This window comes from Micromys minutus (assembly GCF_963924665.1).
Source record: "Micromys minutus genome assembly, chromosome: X".
NCBI classification, from domain to species: Eukaryota; Metazoa; Chordata; class Mammalia; order Rodentia; family Muridae; genus Micromys; species Micromys minutus.
The window spans coordinates 126,985,746-127,003,418 of record NC_137970.1 but is presented as its reverse complement, the minus strand read 5'-3'; the positions used below and the strand labels follow the sequence as shown (position 1 = coordinate 127,003,418).

Genomic DNA, 17,673 nt, shown 5'->3' with positions numbered 1-17,673 from the left:
TAGTCTATATTTGAAGGCATGATGTAGCTTAGTAGTAGACTGTTTGCCCTAGCATACTGGAGGCAGTATTTTAGTTTTAATAAAAAATGGATATTGAAGATTATATATTATATATATATATATACATACTGTAGCTGTCTTCAGACACACTAAAAGAGGGCATCAGATCCCATTAGAGGTGGTTGTGAGCCACCATGTGGTTGCTGGGAATTAAACTCAGGACTTCTGGAAGAGCAGTCAGTCAACCCTCCAGCCCCAGTATTTTATTTTTAAAAAGATTTATCTTTGTGTATGTTTGGTGTAGGTGCCCATGGAGGCCAGAGAGTACTGAATCCTCTGAAACTGTAGTTATAAATGATTGAGTCTTTTGGCAGTGATGCTAGGAATAGAAATGTCTGCAAAAACAACAGGCACTCTAACCTTGGAACCTTTTCTTCAGCCCCCCCACCCTCTATGTGTGTATATACATATGAGCATGGGTCATGACATATATCTAGAGGTCAGATCAGACAACTTTCAGTAGTTCCTTCTCTCCTTCCACCATATGGATTTTGGGCTTCTAACTCAAATCGATAGGCTTTATAGTGCCTTTACTTGCTCAAGCATCTTGCTGGCCCTACATTTTCTTTTTGATTAAAGGGTTCATATAGCCCAGGGTGGCTTGCAACTTACTATGTAGCCAAAGATGACCTTTAACTTCCCATTACTTCATAACTTCTGGGATTTTAAACTTACACCAGTGAGAGCTGTATATTTGAATAAATGAAACTATATCATAGAATATAAATTTTAAATTTTTGAAGAAACTAGCTGGCATTTCTCAAATTAATACAAAAATGAAAAAGGAATGTTACCCTTGAACCTAAGTTGTATGTCTAGCTTTAATATGTATTCTATCCCCACAAAGTAATGTTTTCCTCTTCTAAAAAAATGTCTTAAAAGGTTGGGAATGTAGTGCACACCTTTAATTCCAGCACCTGGGAGGGAGAAGCAAGCAAATCTCTGAGTTTCACCAATTGGGTCTATAAAGCGAGTCCAGGACAGCCAGAACCATACAGAGAAAATCCAGTCTTGGAAAGCAAAACAAAACAAAAAAGTTTTAAAATTTCCCTTTTTTCCCTTAAGACAGATCTTACCATGTAGCCCTGGCTGTGGTAGAACTCACTATATAAACTAGGCTGGCCTCAAATACAGAGATTCACCCCAAGTGCTGAGATAAAAGGAGTACATCACTATGTACTCCCAATTTTCCTTCAGACAGGTTCTCACGATGTAGCTCTAGCTGGCCTAGAACTTACTAGTAGACTAGGCTGGCCTTGAACTCATAGAGATCTGCCTACCTTTGCCTCCCATGCTTGGCTTTTCTTCTTTTTCTTCTTGTCCCCCCCCCCCCTGCTTTTAATCTCTCACTCAGTATCTCAGGCCAACCTTGAACACAAGACAATGTTCCTGCTTCAGACTCCCTAGTGCTGAGATCACAGGTGTGTACCATCATGTCTGACTTCACTTGAGGTTTTTAAACTAGTTTATTAATTTTGTTTTACCACCTTTATGAATCCTGCCACATTGTCATTTGGCTTACAGGTGATAACAAAAGACCTGAGTAGCCAGTGCACAGTGAGATTCCACTGTCCATCTACTGAAATAATCTCACTGTATCCAGGCACAAAGGTCCTGTTTTCTTGTCCAGCAAGATGCTTCCCATCTGCATTCCTACACAGAAGACAGAAGTATGGTGGCACAACACAAATGTTTTATTATTCTAAAAACATTAAAACCAAGATCCTAGGATATAGAGAATGTCAAGGCAAAAAGATTAGAAAAGCAGGTAGGCCCTGATATTGGGGGTTCATGGTCAGGTCTTGGGGTCTCTTTTCTGCCATCTAGAAAAAAACATCTAGTTAAACTTTATCTGTGCATGAATCCTGACCAATACCTTCTCTTCTCATCTACAGGCCACCCAAGGACAAACCTTGCAGTAGGAGCTCAGGAAGAATGACCTGGCTGACAGCCACCCCTGAGAAGGATTGTGAGCAGTTGGCAAGTGGCCCATCCAAGGGACCATTTGAGTCTTCTTTCTGCACCTATGACCAGGATACCTATTTACTACCTGCTTTGCACCCTCCCTGAGAGAAGTAAGAAGGAGGCCACTGCCTAAGAGTGTCCCTTCCTTCTCCAACAAGTTTAAGGGACAGCCAAGGCTCTTCTTTTAGCTCAAGACCCCGAAGAATCAGATGTTCAAGAATAAAAAAGGGTAACCAGCAGGAATTAAGAGCCAATCTATCTGAATTAAAAGCATTAATCCATTTCCCAGCCTTAGTTTTGTGTAGGGAAAAAAAATCTCAAAAGCAGTAAAGACCCAAGCAGGCTTGGCCAGGGTCCTGTACCACCACTTCCCAAACCCTGAAGGGCCCATTGCTCCCTTGACTAAGAACTGCAGAGGACAGACTGGGGGGGCAGGCAAAGCCTATCTTTCATGCTGGAAATGATTGTGGAGCTGTTCTGCCTGCATCTTCAGTCGCTGGAATTCCTCTTGAATGAAGTCTGTGAGGGCTTTCCGCATCTCCACCTAAGAGCAAGGATGGTGCTGGCCTTCATTACTCAAGTACCATGGCTGGGGTACCCTGGGAATCTGAGGAACTGAAAAGGCCATGGAGAGCTAGGGAACCCGGGGAGGAAACTCACAGCTGACTTGTTTTCTTCCCGGAGCCGCTCAAGCACAGGGAGTGTACTGAAGGGCTTCCCAATCAGCACGGTGATTTTCTGTAAAAAGGCAGGCCATCAAGGATGACAAGGAACCTATAGTTCCAGCCCAAACAATATGGGGAGTCAGAGCCATGCTCTGTCCCTGGTGGGCTTGATGTTCCTGAAAGCCACTCTCCCTCTTCAAAACAGGCAGTTGGGCTTGGTAGTATCCAAGAGCCAGCCTAGTCCTGGGACTCATCCTATTAATGATTTGTCCCACCCTACCTTGTCCCTCACTCCTGCCTGATTTCAATTCTTTTTCTAAAGGTCTTGCTTCCAGAAAAGCCCCACTTAGCTCCCCCACTACATATTCATGCTCAGCAAATCCTCAAACAATCCTGTATAGTATGGACTACAAAACACAGGGAAGTTAGCAGGCAAATAGATAGATAAGAGTCTGTAGTGCCTACCTACCTGTCCAAAGCGGGGGAAGTAGGGTGGGCTGTTAGGGAGGACATCATTCATTCCTGTACCACAGTGGATAGAAAGCCAGCCATTGGGGGAAGCAAGGTACCAGAGAGAATCCCAGGTACTTCTCTCAGCCACCCAACAACCTGAAATTCCCCTTAACATCATCTAAGACAGACCCCTCCATACCCCCAATCCATGACTCACCAACATGCCATAGTGGTAGGATAATGGGGTTTAGATGACACTCAGCAATCAGCCGTCCAATTCCTACTTCAGAGAAAAGCAGAAGCATTGGCACAAGCTGGGCCAAACTTCCCTGCCAAACTCTGGCCAATGTTACTTCTAAAGTCTCCCAATTAAAGACTTAGTCCTTGATTCCACCTGTCCCTTTTCTACTGTTCCTGACACACCCATCTGAGAGAGAAATGAAGCCTGGGACACAAGGGGCCATCTTTAGATGGGGAAATTGACTGTGTCAAGCTGGCCAGCAATACTTACCCCATTTGAAGCGCAGGAACTCAGAACTCATGTTTACTTTCCCTAATGAGAGAACACAGAGACAAAGCTTGGGCCTAGAAAGACGAACACTAAAGGGCCCTGACCAAGTACCCAACTGACCTTCTGGGAAGATGTGTACCCAGTCCCCATGGTTAAGCTTCTCCAAAATGAAATCCATCCCTTTCTGGTAGACTCCATCTCCTGTAGAAAAAGGTCTGTTCTCCTTAATCCATTCTCTGGGGAAGAAATCAAACTCTCCAAATGGTAGTGAAGTAGATTCTGGACCACTCCTGGTCTATCCCCATTAGGATAGAGGTAACAGTTCATTCCCCATAGCACCATCCATAGACACCTCAACAACTATTTCTAGAGCCAGTTTCTCTCTGCTACCCTGACCCTCACACATTTGGCTTGATCATATCCTCCTCTCAAGATGAAAATGGTGGGTCATGCCTATAATCTCAGCACTTAGGAAGCTGAGGCAGGAGGACTGCTGAGTTTGAAGTCAGGATGGGAAACACAATAAGATCCTTCATGAAAACAAAAATTTTCAACTTCTTAGTGCTTGTCATATGCAAATACCACCTTTTTTTGAGACAGATATTACTATACTCAGGTTGGCTTCAAATTTATAGCAATTCTCTTGCCTCAGCTTCCCTGGTACTGGATAACAGGCATACATCAAGACACCTAGCTAGACAGTGTCTCTTACTGAAACGATAACTATGGCAACTCAATCTCCCTCTGCCCTATGGCCTGCCTTGTGGGAACCTGCTCCCTTAACACACACCCATTTGCTAACTACAAATCAGCTCTAGAGCCTCTCTACTCTTTGGAAGGCTTCAAACTTCCCTGAGGTTTCTGGGCTAAGGGAGAACACTTCAGGAAGTAGAAAATACAAAAGAGACTGGGAAACTTGGGAGAACTGATTAATATTTCAAGAGGTGTGACTTAATACCTTTTGTGGCCTATTAACTTGGGAGTCATCTGGACATAGAAAGAATCTCCACAACAGTGGAAAATAGTCATAGGGTGGACCAAATCAGAAAATGAAAGGGAGGAGGCTGAAGGAATGAGTAAATATCCCATTCTTATAAAATTGGAGATATCTCACAGAACACAGAGCAACATCAGGCTATCTCAGGTCAATACATTAAGAATTGCCTTTCCAGGGCTGGAGAGATGGCTCAGTGATTAAGAGCACTGACTGTTCTTTCACAGGTCCTGAGTTGAATTCCCAGCAACCACATGGTGGCTCACAATCATCTGTAACGGGATTTGATTCCCTTTTCTAGTGTCTGAGACAGCGACAGTGTACATACATACACAAAATAAAATCTATATTTTTTATATATTAAAGACAGGTTTATTGGGAAGCTGTTCTTGGGCAGGCGAGTTCATTAAACCCAAGGACCAGGGCCAGGGAAATCACCATGGGGAAAGGGGAGGTAGGGGAGGGAAAAAGAGAGGACATGCTTGAAGAGAAGAAAATAACACAAAAAATCTTTTTAAAAAATTGCCTTTCTACTGTACTCTGTAAGCTTGTTTAGAAGGTAAGGTTAGGGGTTTAGGAGTCTCAGCCCAATCTCAACAGGGACCTGATCTGGCAGCTCACTGTGGGGCCAGAGGCTGGGATGATCTCAGGAAACAAAAAGAGCCACAGGTTCCCTACTTGGGATGGTAGTACACAGCGAAGGTGGTCACCATAGGTGTTTACCATAGGTGTTTGCTCCTCTAGTAAACCCCGGTGTTGGAATATAACCTCTGAGCTTGAAATTGGGAAGTAAAGGATAGCATATTTTGGCATACTTTTTAGCTACAGCAAGTTCTATTTCTACTTGTACAAAATCACTTCCACGATTAAAGGTCAACCTACAAAGTCCTAGACTTAGAGAAAAATAGTTTAAATATAGAAACAAAATACCCCAAACTGTTTCAGTCACATGTAATTAGATCTTTGCTGTCCTTGAAAATAATTTTTCACTTTCTAGTTTTTGCTCTATATTTTTACAATGCTGGAGATAGAATTCAGGGCTCTATACCAACAAAGCACAAACTATACCACTATGCCACACCTCCAGACCTCAACTTTTCTGTATGTATGTGCACACACGATTTTACCTTTTCTTTTTGAGACAGGGTTTCAGTTTCTAATTGGCCTTAAACTTATGGTAAACCACCTACTCCAACCTATCAAACCATATACTGGGACTACAGGTGTAAGACACCACACCTAGCTCTTTTTTTCTTTCTTTTTTCTAAGACAGGGTTTCTCTTTGTAGCCCTGGTAGTCTCGGAACAAGCTATATAGACCATACTAGCCTTAAACTCGGACGTTCACTTGACTCTGCCCAAGTGCTAGGGATTAAGATATGTGCCACCATGACCAGCTTCTACTTTTTTTCTTCCTTTTTTTTTTATTAAAGTAAGTGTACTGGCTGGTTTTGTGTCAACTTGACACAAGCTGGAGTTATCACAGAGAAAGGAGCCTCAGTTGAGGAAATGCCTCCATGAGATCCAGCAGTAAGGCATTTTCTCAACTAGTGATCAAGGGGTGAGGGCCCAGCCCATTGTGGGTGGAGCCATCCCTGGCCCAGCCCATTGTGGGTGGAGCCATCCCTGGGCTGGTAGACCTGGGTTCTATAAGAAAGCAAGCTGAGCAAGCCAGGGGAAGCAAGCCAGTAAGTAACATCCCTCCATGGCCTCTGCATCAGCTCCTGCTTCCTGACCTGCTTGAGTTCCTGTCCTGACTTCCTTTGGTGATGAACAGCAATGTGGAAGTGTAAGCTGAATAAACCCTTTCCTCCCCAACTTGCTTCTTGGTCATGTTTGTGCAGGAATAGAAACCCTGACTAAGTCAGTAAGATAGGGCATCATGCTAGGCTTAATCCCAGCACTTGGAAGGAAGAGACTCATGGATGAGACACCTCATCTGGTCTACAGAGCTAGTTCCAGGATAACCAGGATTATACAAACTGTCTTACAACAACAACCACAACCACCACCACCAAAGAAAGATAGGGCTGTAGTTTTACAGTTCTGGTCAGTCTGTATAGACCAGGCTGGCTTCAATCTCACAGCAATCTTAATGTTTCTGTTTACTGAGTTGGAATTACAGGCATGTGCTACCATACCCATCTTGGATCCTGCCTTTTATTTCTTTTTAATTTATTTTAATTTTTATGTTTTGCCTTTTGCCTGCATGTACATCTATGTAAGGGTGTAGGATCCCTTGGAACTGAAGTTACAGGAGTGAGCCACCATGTGGTTGATGTGAATTGGACTCCTGGTCCTTTGGAAGAGCAGCCAGTGCTCTTAACCACTGAGGCATTTCTCCAACCACTCAGATATGTTTTTAACTGAAAGAAAGTCTAGAATCAGATCAAGACAAACAGAACTAACTGTATAGGTCAGTATAAGTACAGTATATGCCTAGAATACACAAGCGTCTATGTTCTATCATCCAAACTAAAACAAAAGAAAAAAGAAAAAAAATGAAAGAAGTAGAGAGATGGCTCAGTGGTTAAGAGCACTGGCTGCTTTTCCAGAGATGTTGAGTTCAATTCCCAATAACCACACAGTGGTTCACAATCATCTGTAATGGGTTCTGATGCCTTCTTCTGGTGTCTGAAGACAGTGTACTCACACATAAAATAAACATTTTTTTAAAAGAAGAAAGAAAACAAATGCATACACACAAAACTTTTGAGTCTGCAGAGGAGAGGAGCTTAGTATCAGGGACAGGTGTAAATTATCAGAATGCTGACATATCAGAGCAGGACCTGAGAGAAAATGGCACTGAGACTCTATCATTTTGCAAAATGATTGTCTCTGCTGGAATGCTTCGAAAGATGAAAATAGAACCTTCCACCCTTCTGATATTCTCTACCCTTCTCTTTTCTAGACTATGTTTAGACCACCCTTTCATTCTTTGCTTGAAAAGGAATCTGCCTACTTAGACAAAAGGGCAATGTGGATCTGAATCCTAAGTTTGTCATCTGTTAGTCTATGAACTTAGACTTCTAAGTTTGTCTAGAGAATCTGAGCACTATCTGAAGAATGGGGATCAAGATGGCCCCTACACTTAAGGGTTTGTGAAAGGTACTGAGTGATCAATCCGAGCCTCCTCATCACACCACTCTGCTTGTTCTCCCAAAAACAAAACCCTTGCCATCATAAAGTGGTAACACCATACTTTTCTCCCTGAGAGAAGTGATAAGAAGTGATAATTAAGAATTAAAGCTTCCTTGAATCCTAACACCACAGTTTTGGACAATCTTTTGGCAGCTGCAGAGATTCTAAGAGGCCATCCTTCTTTCTATCCTCTACCAACTATACTGCCATACCATGGCTCCCCTAAGTCCTTCTAAAACAGAAACACTGGCTACCAGCTTCCTTGCCCCCAAAGGAGGTCTGGACATGCCTCCCAGAGAAGCTGCTCACCTCGACACACAGGCACACATTTGCCCAAGCTGAAGAAATGAGAGTGCAGCTCCTTGGTGAAACAGATGTCTGCAGCTGCTGGGGTCCTAGAGCAGCAACAGACCCAAGTCATCCATGCCTCCATGACTTCCTATTGCTGGTCCCCAACTCTCCCACCCAACATAAATGCCTGTTATCACTGTCATTCAGAATGAAGGTCCAAGAGAAGGCCCTAAGGGGCCCCACCCATGCCCTTCCTGGAAGGATGGATGCCACCTCCTGAGCAGAGGAGAAAGGCAAATCTGGGCAGAAATGGATGGGCAACTTCAAGGGGCCCAATTCTCCTCACCAACGCATCAACTTCAGGTTCCAGATGTGGCGGAGTTTCAGGATCCCTATGAAAAAGGAAAATCCTTGATATGACATGGCTATTGCCACACTCCATCTGAATTTCTGATATCCTGTCCAAATCACATTCCCTGGAGGAATCCTAAGGAGGGCACACAAAACTTCCAGCAGCTAGGCAGTATATCCCCCAAACAAGGCCAAGTTTTCCCAAAGAGCCTGGTGAGAAGTTAATCTATTTTGTCTTTGGTGGGGGCCTGTTCTTGTTTTGCCTCCCTGAACCCAGCACCCTGGCACCGTACCCCAGAGATGAGGGTCATCCATGCAAGACTGGTGATTGGAGACGGTGATAAGAGGGGTGGCAGGACCTCGGTTCTCAATGAGCTCATACAGCACTTCCTTGTTGTACACGGTAAGATGGTTCATGTATTCTGGGAAGAGAAGTCAGACCCAAGCCCTAGGACATTTCCACCTGCCCGAGGATTCTTACTGTGCCAGAAAAGACCCTGACAAATTCCCGGTACCAAAACCCCCAGCCAGGCCAGAGGCCTGTGAACAGACTGTCTTGTCCTTTGGGCACTCACTGGTCCAGAAGCAGCTGTAGGTGCCAACTAAGCCCATGACGACGCTGCTGGCTAGGGTCCAGGTGAGCCGGGGCACCGCGGGGAATGGCCACTTCACGTGTAGGGGCATCTCCTCCAGCTCCGGCCCCGCCCCCGGAGCCCGGAGCTCCTCTAGCCCCAAGCCAGCCGGTGTTCTCCACTTCTCAGAAGAGGGATTTCCAACACACTGGCAGAGGTCTAGACTAATGTCACCCGTTGGGATAGCTCAGCCCCCCTAGCACTGCTCTCTGGATAGAGAAGAGCCACCGCTCAGGCGAGGAAACGGAATTACAATACAAAACCACGCGAACTAGGGAGCAAATTCTGGCGGCCTCAGATCGGCGAGTCCGCCGGAAAGCAACTCGAAGAAGGTCCTTGCCTGTTGTCGCAAAACAAGCCTAGGTCGCTTGACGACTGCCGGGGCGGGTCTACACCGCCTCGCTCCGCCTCCTTCCCCGTCAAGATTTTGGCTACAAACCGCCTGAAGCGGTGTGTCTCTTTGATTCCTTCATTCTAGTGTCTATAGGCAACACTAGCTACGCCGCACCATTACCTGAAGCCACGCAAGCTTAGGCTGGTGAAACCTTTTCACTTGTTCTCTCTCCCTCTCCCACCTGGTGTGTAACCGGTTATGCATGCTTCTGAAGGCGCACAAGGATACCACAGAAGGGCATTGGGTATCTGCGTCTATTATTCTCTGCCTTACTATTTTTTTATTGTAGTATTTCCTCCAGTGATCTGGGGGTGGGGATGTTTGGTTATCTCCACGATAGAGTACTTGCCTAGCATTCATGTGGTGCCAGAACTAAAAAATTTCTTCCATGAGGCACTTTTCTAAACTGCCACTCCATAGCCATTCACTGGGGACCTGAACGGCCTCAGTAGTCAGTCGTGCTACCTATCCTTGCAGATGGTCCTTTGCTTTGGGTTTACTGAGCACTCACACAGGCAAACCTAATTTAGGATTGTGGTTCAGGGCTGAGGACCCGGAGAGAAGACTGTCTCTGCTCTGCAATTTGTTGCGGGAGTCAGCCCAAGAATGAACAAGCAAACGTCACCTTGGTCCCTACGTCCAGGAAACAGCTCAATGATAGACTGCTGCTCCTTCGCGCGGGTGGCAATAGCCACACTCAGGTCCCCAAGTTGCAGTTCGCTCTGCAAAGGATACACCCATTATGGGCGGGGTGGGCCAGCAGGTAGTTAGTTCCCAGGCACCGCCTCCTGGGCGGAGAAGTGGCTGTGGGGCCGGCCCCTTTGGGTGGGTCTGGAAACCGGCTTCCTCTTCTCCCAGTCCCCGTCACACACACCCAACCACACGTCCTTACCCTCCCTGGCTGGTGCTGCCATTCTGTGGAGTGAAGTGCTTTATTGGCTGAGTCAGGCGTGGGGGTCGACTTGGTCTGTGGAGGTATGAAAATCCTGCGGGTAAGGAAATGGAGAGGTTCTCTCTACCTGGGAAGGGACTTAAGAAGGGAAGGGAATTTGGAACAATTAAAGCTGTCTTTGGAAGGCTGGGATGAGCTGAGGCCAGCCAGGAACAGTTATTCTTTCTGGTTCATTCTTAGAGTCCTAGTGGTCTCAGTCTTAAAATGTAGCTTGACCAGTGCAGAGCTGTGCCAGTGCTCAAATATATTCCAAAACAGACACCAGTGCAAGGAGACCAAAATAAGTATGAGTGGCAGAACAGGTGGCCAGAGAGAAACAAATATCAAGGCTAGCCAGGAAGATACTGTGACAGAAACACTAAGATGTACAGAACCAGGAAGACAGAACAAGCCAGCCAGATAAGAAGAAACTAATAGGAGAAAGAGACAGCATGACTGAGAAAAACAAGCAGACAGAAGCAGAGGGCCCCAGGCTTTGACATGGACAGGGAACATGGTTAAGAGCTGAGCTCAAAAGATATGGTAAGGTAGAGATGAGTCTGAGACAAAGATAAACCTGAGGCAGATGCTCAGAAGGGATCTAGGAGCACTCAAGAAAAGTTGGAGCCAGCCTCGGACTCCATAGTGAGTTCCAGGCCAGCCTTGGTCATAAACTGAGACATATATATGAAACAAATGAAGAAGAATAAAAAGGGGGGGAAGAAAGCACATAAGATGTGACATATATATAGAGGTGAGCTGGTGTAATGACTCAACAGATAAGGACATTTGCTGCCTAACATGATGGCCTGAGTTTGATCCCTCTTGGTGGAAGGAAAAAAATAGTCCACTTAGTTCCATGCACATGTGCATATATACACAAACACATACAAATAAATGTTAAGAAAAAAGAAATGTCTGAAGAGGCTTATGTTTTAGTTTCTAATATAGATAAAACAAACTGGACTTTCTTGAATCTGGGATTGTCTATGCCCTACCTAGGAATAGAACCTATGTGGAAAATGGTATGCAGCTGTTTGTTTGAGACAGGTTTTTTTCATGTATCCCTGGCTGTCCTAGAACTCTGTAGACCTGCTGGCCAGGAACTCAGAGATCCACCTGCTTCTGCCTCCAAATCACTGGGACTAAAGGCACTTGCCACCACCCAGCAGTACTCAATTAACTTAAAAGAATAAGAGTTTGACCTTATTCCCATTGTTAGGGGAAATGTAAAATGGCATAATAGCTATGAAAAAGTTTGGTGTACCTTAAAAATTAAAAATAGAATTTTCATATGAATTATTTGTTCTGCTTCAGGAAACTAAGGTGCTCAAATTTTTCAAAATTGCTAAACTGGAGTGTAATTCAGTTGTTACAGTGTTTGCCCAATTATGAGACTTACATAGTATAGCCCTCCCTCCATAGCCAGCATATGAGGCCCTTGCTTTCATCTCCAGCACTGCATAAACCAGGCTTGATGGTGTACACCTATAATTCTACTTTGGGTGAGGTAGAGGAAGGAGGATCAGAAGTTCAAGGTCAGTTTGATAACACCCCCCCCCAAAATCACTACAGGGTTAGGGTTATAGCTTAGTGGAAGAGTACATCTTTAGCATATATAAGGCCCCATCTTCAATCCCCAGTACCACACATTAAAAAAATAAATAAGTACAAGAATTCAAGTAGTAGATGTTCCCCAATGCTGATGGACAAAGTCTGAGCATAGACTGGAATATTAATCATTCTTAAAAAGGAAGAGAGCAGCCAGGCATGGTGGTGCACGCCTTTTATCCCAGTACTTGGAAGACAGAGGCACATGGATCTCTGAGTTCAGGGCCAGCATGTTCTATAGGGTGAGTTCCAGGACAGCGGAGGATATGCAGAGAAATCCTGTCTTGAAAAATAAAAATAAAATAAAAAACAGGAAGAAGGGAGGCTGGAGAGGTTGCTCAGCTGTGTTTACTGCTCTTGTAAAGGATCTGAATTTGGTTCTTAGTGCCTGCATTGGGTTCCTCACAACTTCCTGTAACTGCAGCTTAAGCGGGATCTGATGTATGTATATGGTCTTTAAGGCTACCTTTACTCATATGAACATACCCACATACAGACACATATACATAATTGAAAGTGAAATATTCTTTTTAAGTAATGGAGGAGAATTTCTGGACCTGAAGGGCTTTCTTGGGCATCTGCATGTGCATATACCTCCCCATACATACACATAATTAAAAATGAAACCTAAGAAAGACTTAGGCTTTTTAAAAAAGAAAACAATGATTTTGATATGTTATACAACAAGAATTAGGACATGATACTCAATAATAAGCCAGTCACAGCTTTTATGATGCCATTAGTGTAAACAAATGAAGAAGCAGAGATACAATGGTAGTTGCACATTTTTCCCTCAATATCACAAAAGTTTATTTAGCAAAAAGTTTCATATAACAACGTGTATGACCTGGCTCTTTTTGGACTCTTCTGCTGAAGAGCTATTGTTTAGATGCTTTCCAAAGCTTCTAACATGATAATGCTATTTCCTTGTATGACCACCATATGATGTTATTCTCCTGCCCACTAGTTGCTGTCTTCACATATTCATCAATTACAAGATTCATAAAGGGATCAAATCCCTGCAGTATTTATTCCTTGTCTATATCTGCCTTGATTTAACTTCAATGTTAACTTATTTTCCATAAATGTCTTCAGTTTCAGAGAGTGGGCCTTGCACATAGTGACTTTATTTGTGTTTTGAATCAGGGTATCACTATATAACTGAAAAATACCTCAAACACACCTAGTCTTTTTTTTTTTTGAAAGACTGAGACTCAGGACTGGGGAGTATCTAGTGGCAGAGTGCTTCTCTACTATACCTAGAAAGATAAAGACTGAGTTCAAGCCTCAGCACTGAAAAGGAGAAAGGGAAGGAGGGAGGAAGAGAAAGAGAGATTGAGATTGGATCTCTGGATTTGGTGACATATACCTGTACTCCCAGTACTTGGATGGTGGAAGGGATCTCAAGGGTTCAAGGTCATCCTGAGCTACTTAGACAAGTTTGAGGCCAGAGTGGGATGTGCCAGTCCCTATCTCAAAATGGAAAGCATAAGTAAAACATACAGAAAAAAATGAGTCATCCAGGCATGATGATTATGAACTCATAATCCTAGCATTCAGAAGGCTTACAGGAGGATTGCTGCAAGGTTGGAACCTGTGCTATGCTACAGAGCAAGATTGTGTTTTAAATAACACACAGAGAGTCTGGAGGCAGTCAGTAAAGCATACACATAAAAAGCCAGGCATAGTGAAATGTTCTGGTAATTTCAGCACTAGGGAGGCAAAGACAAGTGGATCCCTAGGGTTCATTAGCTAGCCAAATTTCATGAGTTCCAGTACAGTGAGACCAACCAGGGTTGATGGCTTCTGGGCTTGACCTCTGACCTCCAGATGTTAGCACACATAAATGCACATGCACTCACTTGCACCCATGTACTTACACACATGCACAATGCATATACATATACACATTGAAAAAAATAGGCTGAAAATAATAGGCTGAAAGGCAGAAACATAGACCGATAGATTTTGTTGCTGGGGCTGACTCTGTGTGAACTCCTGGCCTTAATCTTGGCAAAGAAGTTATATTTACTGAGTACACAATTTCACCTGGGGAAGATGAAAAAGCTCTACGGATCTAGGCTGATAACAGTTGTGCTTCTGGCTATTGAGTTTTTAGAAATCTGAGATGGTTTTATGTCATACCACGTGTATTTTATTAGGTGGTCAAGCTCTGTGTACAAAAGTTGAAATACGTCCCAGGAAGATATTCAAGAAATATTCAGGGCCAACAGCAGGGAGAACACCAATTAGCTGAGATCAGCTGCAGTGCCAATGCCCTCTGAACGGCCTGGATTCCTTTGGAAGATTCCTGATGTACACATAGCAATGTGTGGCTTTGTTGTGGTTCCCCTGCTTATTCTCCTGGTTGGTGGGGCTGATGCCTTTCGTATCTGTGCCTTCAATGCCCACAGACTGACACTGACCAAGGTAACAAAGGAATCAGTGATGGATACTTTAGTTGAGGTAAGTTCATTTTTGCAGAATTTTGTGTCCATAAGGACCTTGACCAAAACTTCCCAGCCCTGCCTGACCATAAAAGGAGAGGACATCTGGAAATGTGAATGTACAGATGTGAAAATTCTTTCAACTACCATTTAATTACCAAGCACCTCTAAAAATGGGTAAGGGATAGTGGAATCATGTTGTTTGTTTTCCTGAGTTTCTCCTAGTCTCACTGCTGTCTGCATCCACTCTGGTACCAGTCTTTACATATACCATTTCCTCCATGGTGACAGCTCTGAGTTGAACAGGTATTCCTCATTCCCTGCAGATCCTAGCCCGGTGTGATATCATGGTGCTTCAGGAGGTAGTAGATTCTTCCCATAATACTGTCCACTTTCTGCTTCAAAAACTTAAAAGGTAAAGAAGGAAGGACCTTTTCAATCTAATCTGCATTCTACCTAGAGCCTGAAGAGCCCTAATTCTGGGTTTGTTTCCTGATATATTTGACAGTTCCAGCTTTAGAAGTTACAGCTTCCTAAACAGCTCATTGCTAGGACGCAGCACATACAAGGAAAAGTATGTGTATATCTACAGGTGAGCACAGGGGTCAAGAATTCTATCCTCATCACAATTCTAGGTGGTGGTCTGAAGATCCAGCTATTCTATTCAAGAAGCTAAATCAGGTAGATGAATTACTGGAGCCCATAAATTCAAGACAAGTTGGGTTATAATGAAAATGGATCTTAAAAAATAATTCATAAAAGTTGTCGAGAGAGAGAGAGAGAGAGAGAGATGGCTCAGTGGTTAAAATCAATTGCTGCACTTCCTAAAGATTAAGGTTTTATTCCTAGCACCCATAAAATAGCACACGACCATCATTAATTCCAGTTCCAGAAGATCTGACACCCTCTTCTGGCCTTTACACACCTATGGTGCGCATATATACATGCAGGCAAAACACTCATACACATAAAAAATAAATCTTTTAAGCCAAGAAGATGTGGTGGCACATACCTTTAATCTCAGCACTCAAAGGGCATGGGCAGGTAGCTTTTTGTCCAGCCTAGTCTACAAATCAAGTTCCAGGACAGAAAGGATTCTCTTATGCATAGAAACCCTGTTCAAAAAGAAAAGAAAACAAAAACCAAAACACAAGACACAGCCACAGAATCAACTAAGCAGGGCTCATAGAGAATCACAGAGACTGAAGTGATGATCACAGACCCTATATGGGTCTGAGCTATGTTCTCTGCACATACCTCATGGTTGTGTAGCTGTGAAACTCCTAATTCCTTTTATCCCTTTCCTACTACTGGGTTGCCTAGTCAGTCTTGATATTAGGGTTTGTGTCTAGTTGTAAATTATTATACCATGTTTGGTTGATATTCCCGGGAGGCCTACTCTTTTTGTTGTTTGCTTTTGAAGGGAAATGGAAGAGTGGATCTAGAGGAGTGGAGGGGGGAAAAACTGAGGTTGGTATGTAATGTATGAGAGAAGAATAAAACAAATATCTTAAAAAACAGCAGAAACAGTTCCTGGGAGCTGAAAGCATAACTCAGTGGCAGGGTGAAAATTTATCCCCAGTGATAAATGAAAATTTCCATGCCAGCAGTAGTATCCCATGCCTTTAATCCCAGAGGCAGACAGGTGGATGGATCTCTGTGAGTTTGAAGTCAGCATAGTTTACAGAGCAGGACAGCCAGGGCTACACAAAAAAAAAAAAAAAAAAAAAAAAAAAAAAAAAAAAACCCTGTCAGAGAGAGAGAGAGAGAGGGAAGAGGGGAGAAAGAGTGTTAGTTCCAGGACAAACAGGGCTATATAATAGAGAGAACTTTGAAAAAAATAGGACTAAATAAAAAAGAAGTTCTAGAAAAAAATGGCTGTGTCCACATGAAAGTGGCAGAACAAGGAGCCCCAGGAGTCTTTCTCTTTGAGCACTAGCTCTGCTCTTTTTATATAAGATGTGGGGCCACTACTTCCTACCTCTTGGTCTTTTCAGGACTGACAAGACACAGGTCCTGCATTTCTACCAGTACAATGACACAGATGACATTTTTGCCCGAGAACCATTTGTTGCCCAGTTCACTCTCCCTAGCAAAAGTAAGAGGGGAAAGAAATCTGGGCCTGGTACAAGGAAATGGGAGGGGTGTGGTTGGTTCCTGGGTGAAACAGGTGGATTTGTAAAAGGGCTGGCAGCTGTGGCAGCCTGAGCTTCCTTGGCCTTGCAGTCCTTCCAAGTGTAGTACTGGTTCCTCTCCACACCACTCCCAAGGATGTAGAGAAGGAGCTGAATGCCCTATATGATGTGTTTCTGGATGTCTCCCAGCGCTGGCAGAATGAGGTAGGAGTGATAGCTTTCATGGGCCAGGGGATGTAGGACTGCCCTTTGGCTAGACTCAATGGCTCGTCTCATTTTTAGAATGTGATTCTGCTTGGAGACTTCAATGCAGACTGTGCATCACTATCAAAAAAACGTCTGAACAGCCTGCTACTCCGGACTAAGGCAGGCTTCCACTGGGTGATTCCAGATGGGGAGGACACTACAGTGCGGGCCAGCACTAACTGTACCTATGACCGAATTGTGGTGCATGGGCAGGCTTGCCAGAAGCTGCTGAGGGCTGCAGCTACCTTTGACTTCCCCAAGAGGTTTCAGCTGACTGAGGAAGAGGTAGAGAAGCTGAGTTGACACAATGGCTGAGGGCAGGATTGTGGAGGTGAGCTGTTAAATCCCCTCATATAGACACTTCATTTTGTTCTTCTCAGGCTCTCCGAATCAGCGACCATTATCCTGTGGAAGTGGAACTGAGCAAGGCCATTCAGGGTACCCCACCCCACTGTCTGGCCATTCTACTGCTGCTGTCACTCCTGCTGTTTTAGCTGGGCTAGATGGCATGGCCATTGACTTTCCAGAACACTGGTAGTCTTCTGGTACGCAAGGCCTGAGAGTGAACTACACTCTTATGAAAGCAGCCTTATGTAGGATTTCTGCTGCTTGCTATTTTAAGAAAGCCATGGCTGGGTGTAGAACTCAGCAACATTTGATATATCCAGTGGCCCAAAGCTTGGGGTGTAGACAGGATTTCTACCAAGACAAAGGCTCCAGTAGGAATGGGCAGAGATTTCTGTGACACTTTATACCACTGCCACCCCAGGCTTGCTTATAATCCTAATCCTGCATCTTAAGTGATATTTAAAATAATTAATAAAATCACCAATCTTAACCTTTTGTG

The 17,673-nt window shown here is 44.0% G+C and overlaps 2 protein-coding genes across 7 annotated transcripts; one reads left to right on the top strand and one right to left on the bottom strand.

Moving 5' to 3' along the window:
• Positions 1–1,733: 1,733 nt before the first annotated feature.
• On the bottom strand, positions 1,734–9,363 carry TAFAZZIN (tafazzin, phospholipid-lysophospholipid transacylase). Of its 5 annotated transcripts, none has more exons than XM_080909700.1 (10): positions 9,006–9,363; positions 8,724–8,852; positions 8,426–8,471; positions 8,098–8,183; positions 3,775–3,855; positions 3,655–3,696; positions 3,361–3,426; positions 3,156–3,212; positions 2,686–2,763; positions 1,734–2,569 (listed from the first exon to the last, which is right to left on the bottom strand). In XM_080909700.1, the coding sequence occupies exons 1-9, from the start codon at positions 9,112–9,114 to the stop codon at positions 2,714–2,716; spliced, it is 666 nt and encodes a 221-aa protein (XP_080765826.1). In that variant the 5' UTR covers positions 9,115–9,363; the 3' UTR covers positions 1,734–2,569; positions 2,686–2,713. The 5 variants fall into 5 exon arrangements, with proteins under 5 accessions (XP_080765826.1, XP_080765824.1, XP_080765825.1 ...); XM_080909698.1 differs by having other exon boundaries at positions 3,160–3,212; XM_080909699.1 differs by having other exon boundaries at positions 3,160–3,212; positions 3,361–3,423.
• A 931-nt stretch (positions 9,364–10,294) lies between these two features.
• On the top strand, positions 10,295–17,664 carry DNASE1L1 (deoxyribonuclease 1 like 1). Of its 2 annotated transcripts, none has more exons than XM_080910347.1 (8): positions 10,295–10,431; positions 14,161–14,464; positions 14,772–14,860; positions 14,954–15,037; positions 16,443–16,543; positions 16,672–16,784; positions 16,863–17,111; positions 17,207–17,664. In XM_080910347.1, the coding sequence occupies exons 2-8, from the start codon at positions 14,273–14,275 to the stop codon at positions 17,318–17,320; spliced, it is 942 nt and encodes a 313-aa protein (XP_080766473.1). In that variant the 5' UTR covers positions 10,295–10,431; positions 14,161–14,272; the 3' UTR covers positions 17,321–17,664. The 2 variants fall into 2 exon arrangements, with proteins under 2 accessions (XP_080766473.1, XP_080766472.1); XM_080910346.1 differs by having other exon boundaries at positions 10,314–10,448.
• Positions 17,665–17,673: the final 9 nt, after the last annotated feature.

Excerpts from the sequence above, each read along its gene's own strand:
- TAFAZZIN (XM_080909698.1), bottom strand. The coding sequence starts at position 9,114 with ATGCCCCTACACGTGAAGTGGCCATTCCCCGCGGTGCCCCGGCTCACC. Across the intron at positions 3,427-3,654 it reads GTTCCTGCGCTTCAAATGGG|TAGGAATTGGACGGCTGATT; the intron begins GTAAGTATTGCT and ends TTTTCTCTGAAG. Across the intron at positions 3,213-3,360 it reads CCTACCACTATGGCATGTTG|GAATGAATGATGTCCTCCCT; the intron begins GTGAGTCATGGA and ends ACTGTGGTACAG.
- DNASE1L1 (XM_080910347.1), top strand. The coding sequence starts at position 14,273 with ATGCCCTCTGAACGGCCTGGATTCCTTTGGAAGATTCCTGATGTACAC. Across the intron at positions 14,465-14,771 it reads TGATGGATACTTTAGTTGAG|ATCCTAGCCCGGTGTGATAT; the intron begins GTAAGTTCATTT and ends CATTCCCTGCAG. Across the intron at positions 14,861-14,953 it reads CTGCTTCAAAAACTTAAAAG|TTCCAGCTTTAGAAGTTACA; the intron begins GTAAAGAAGGAA and ends TATATTTGACAG.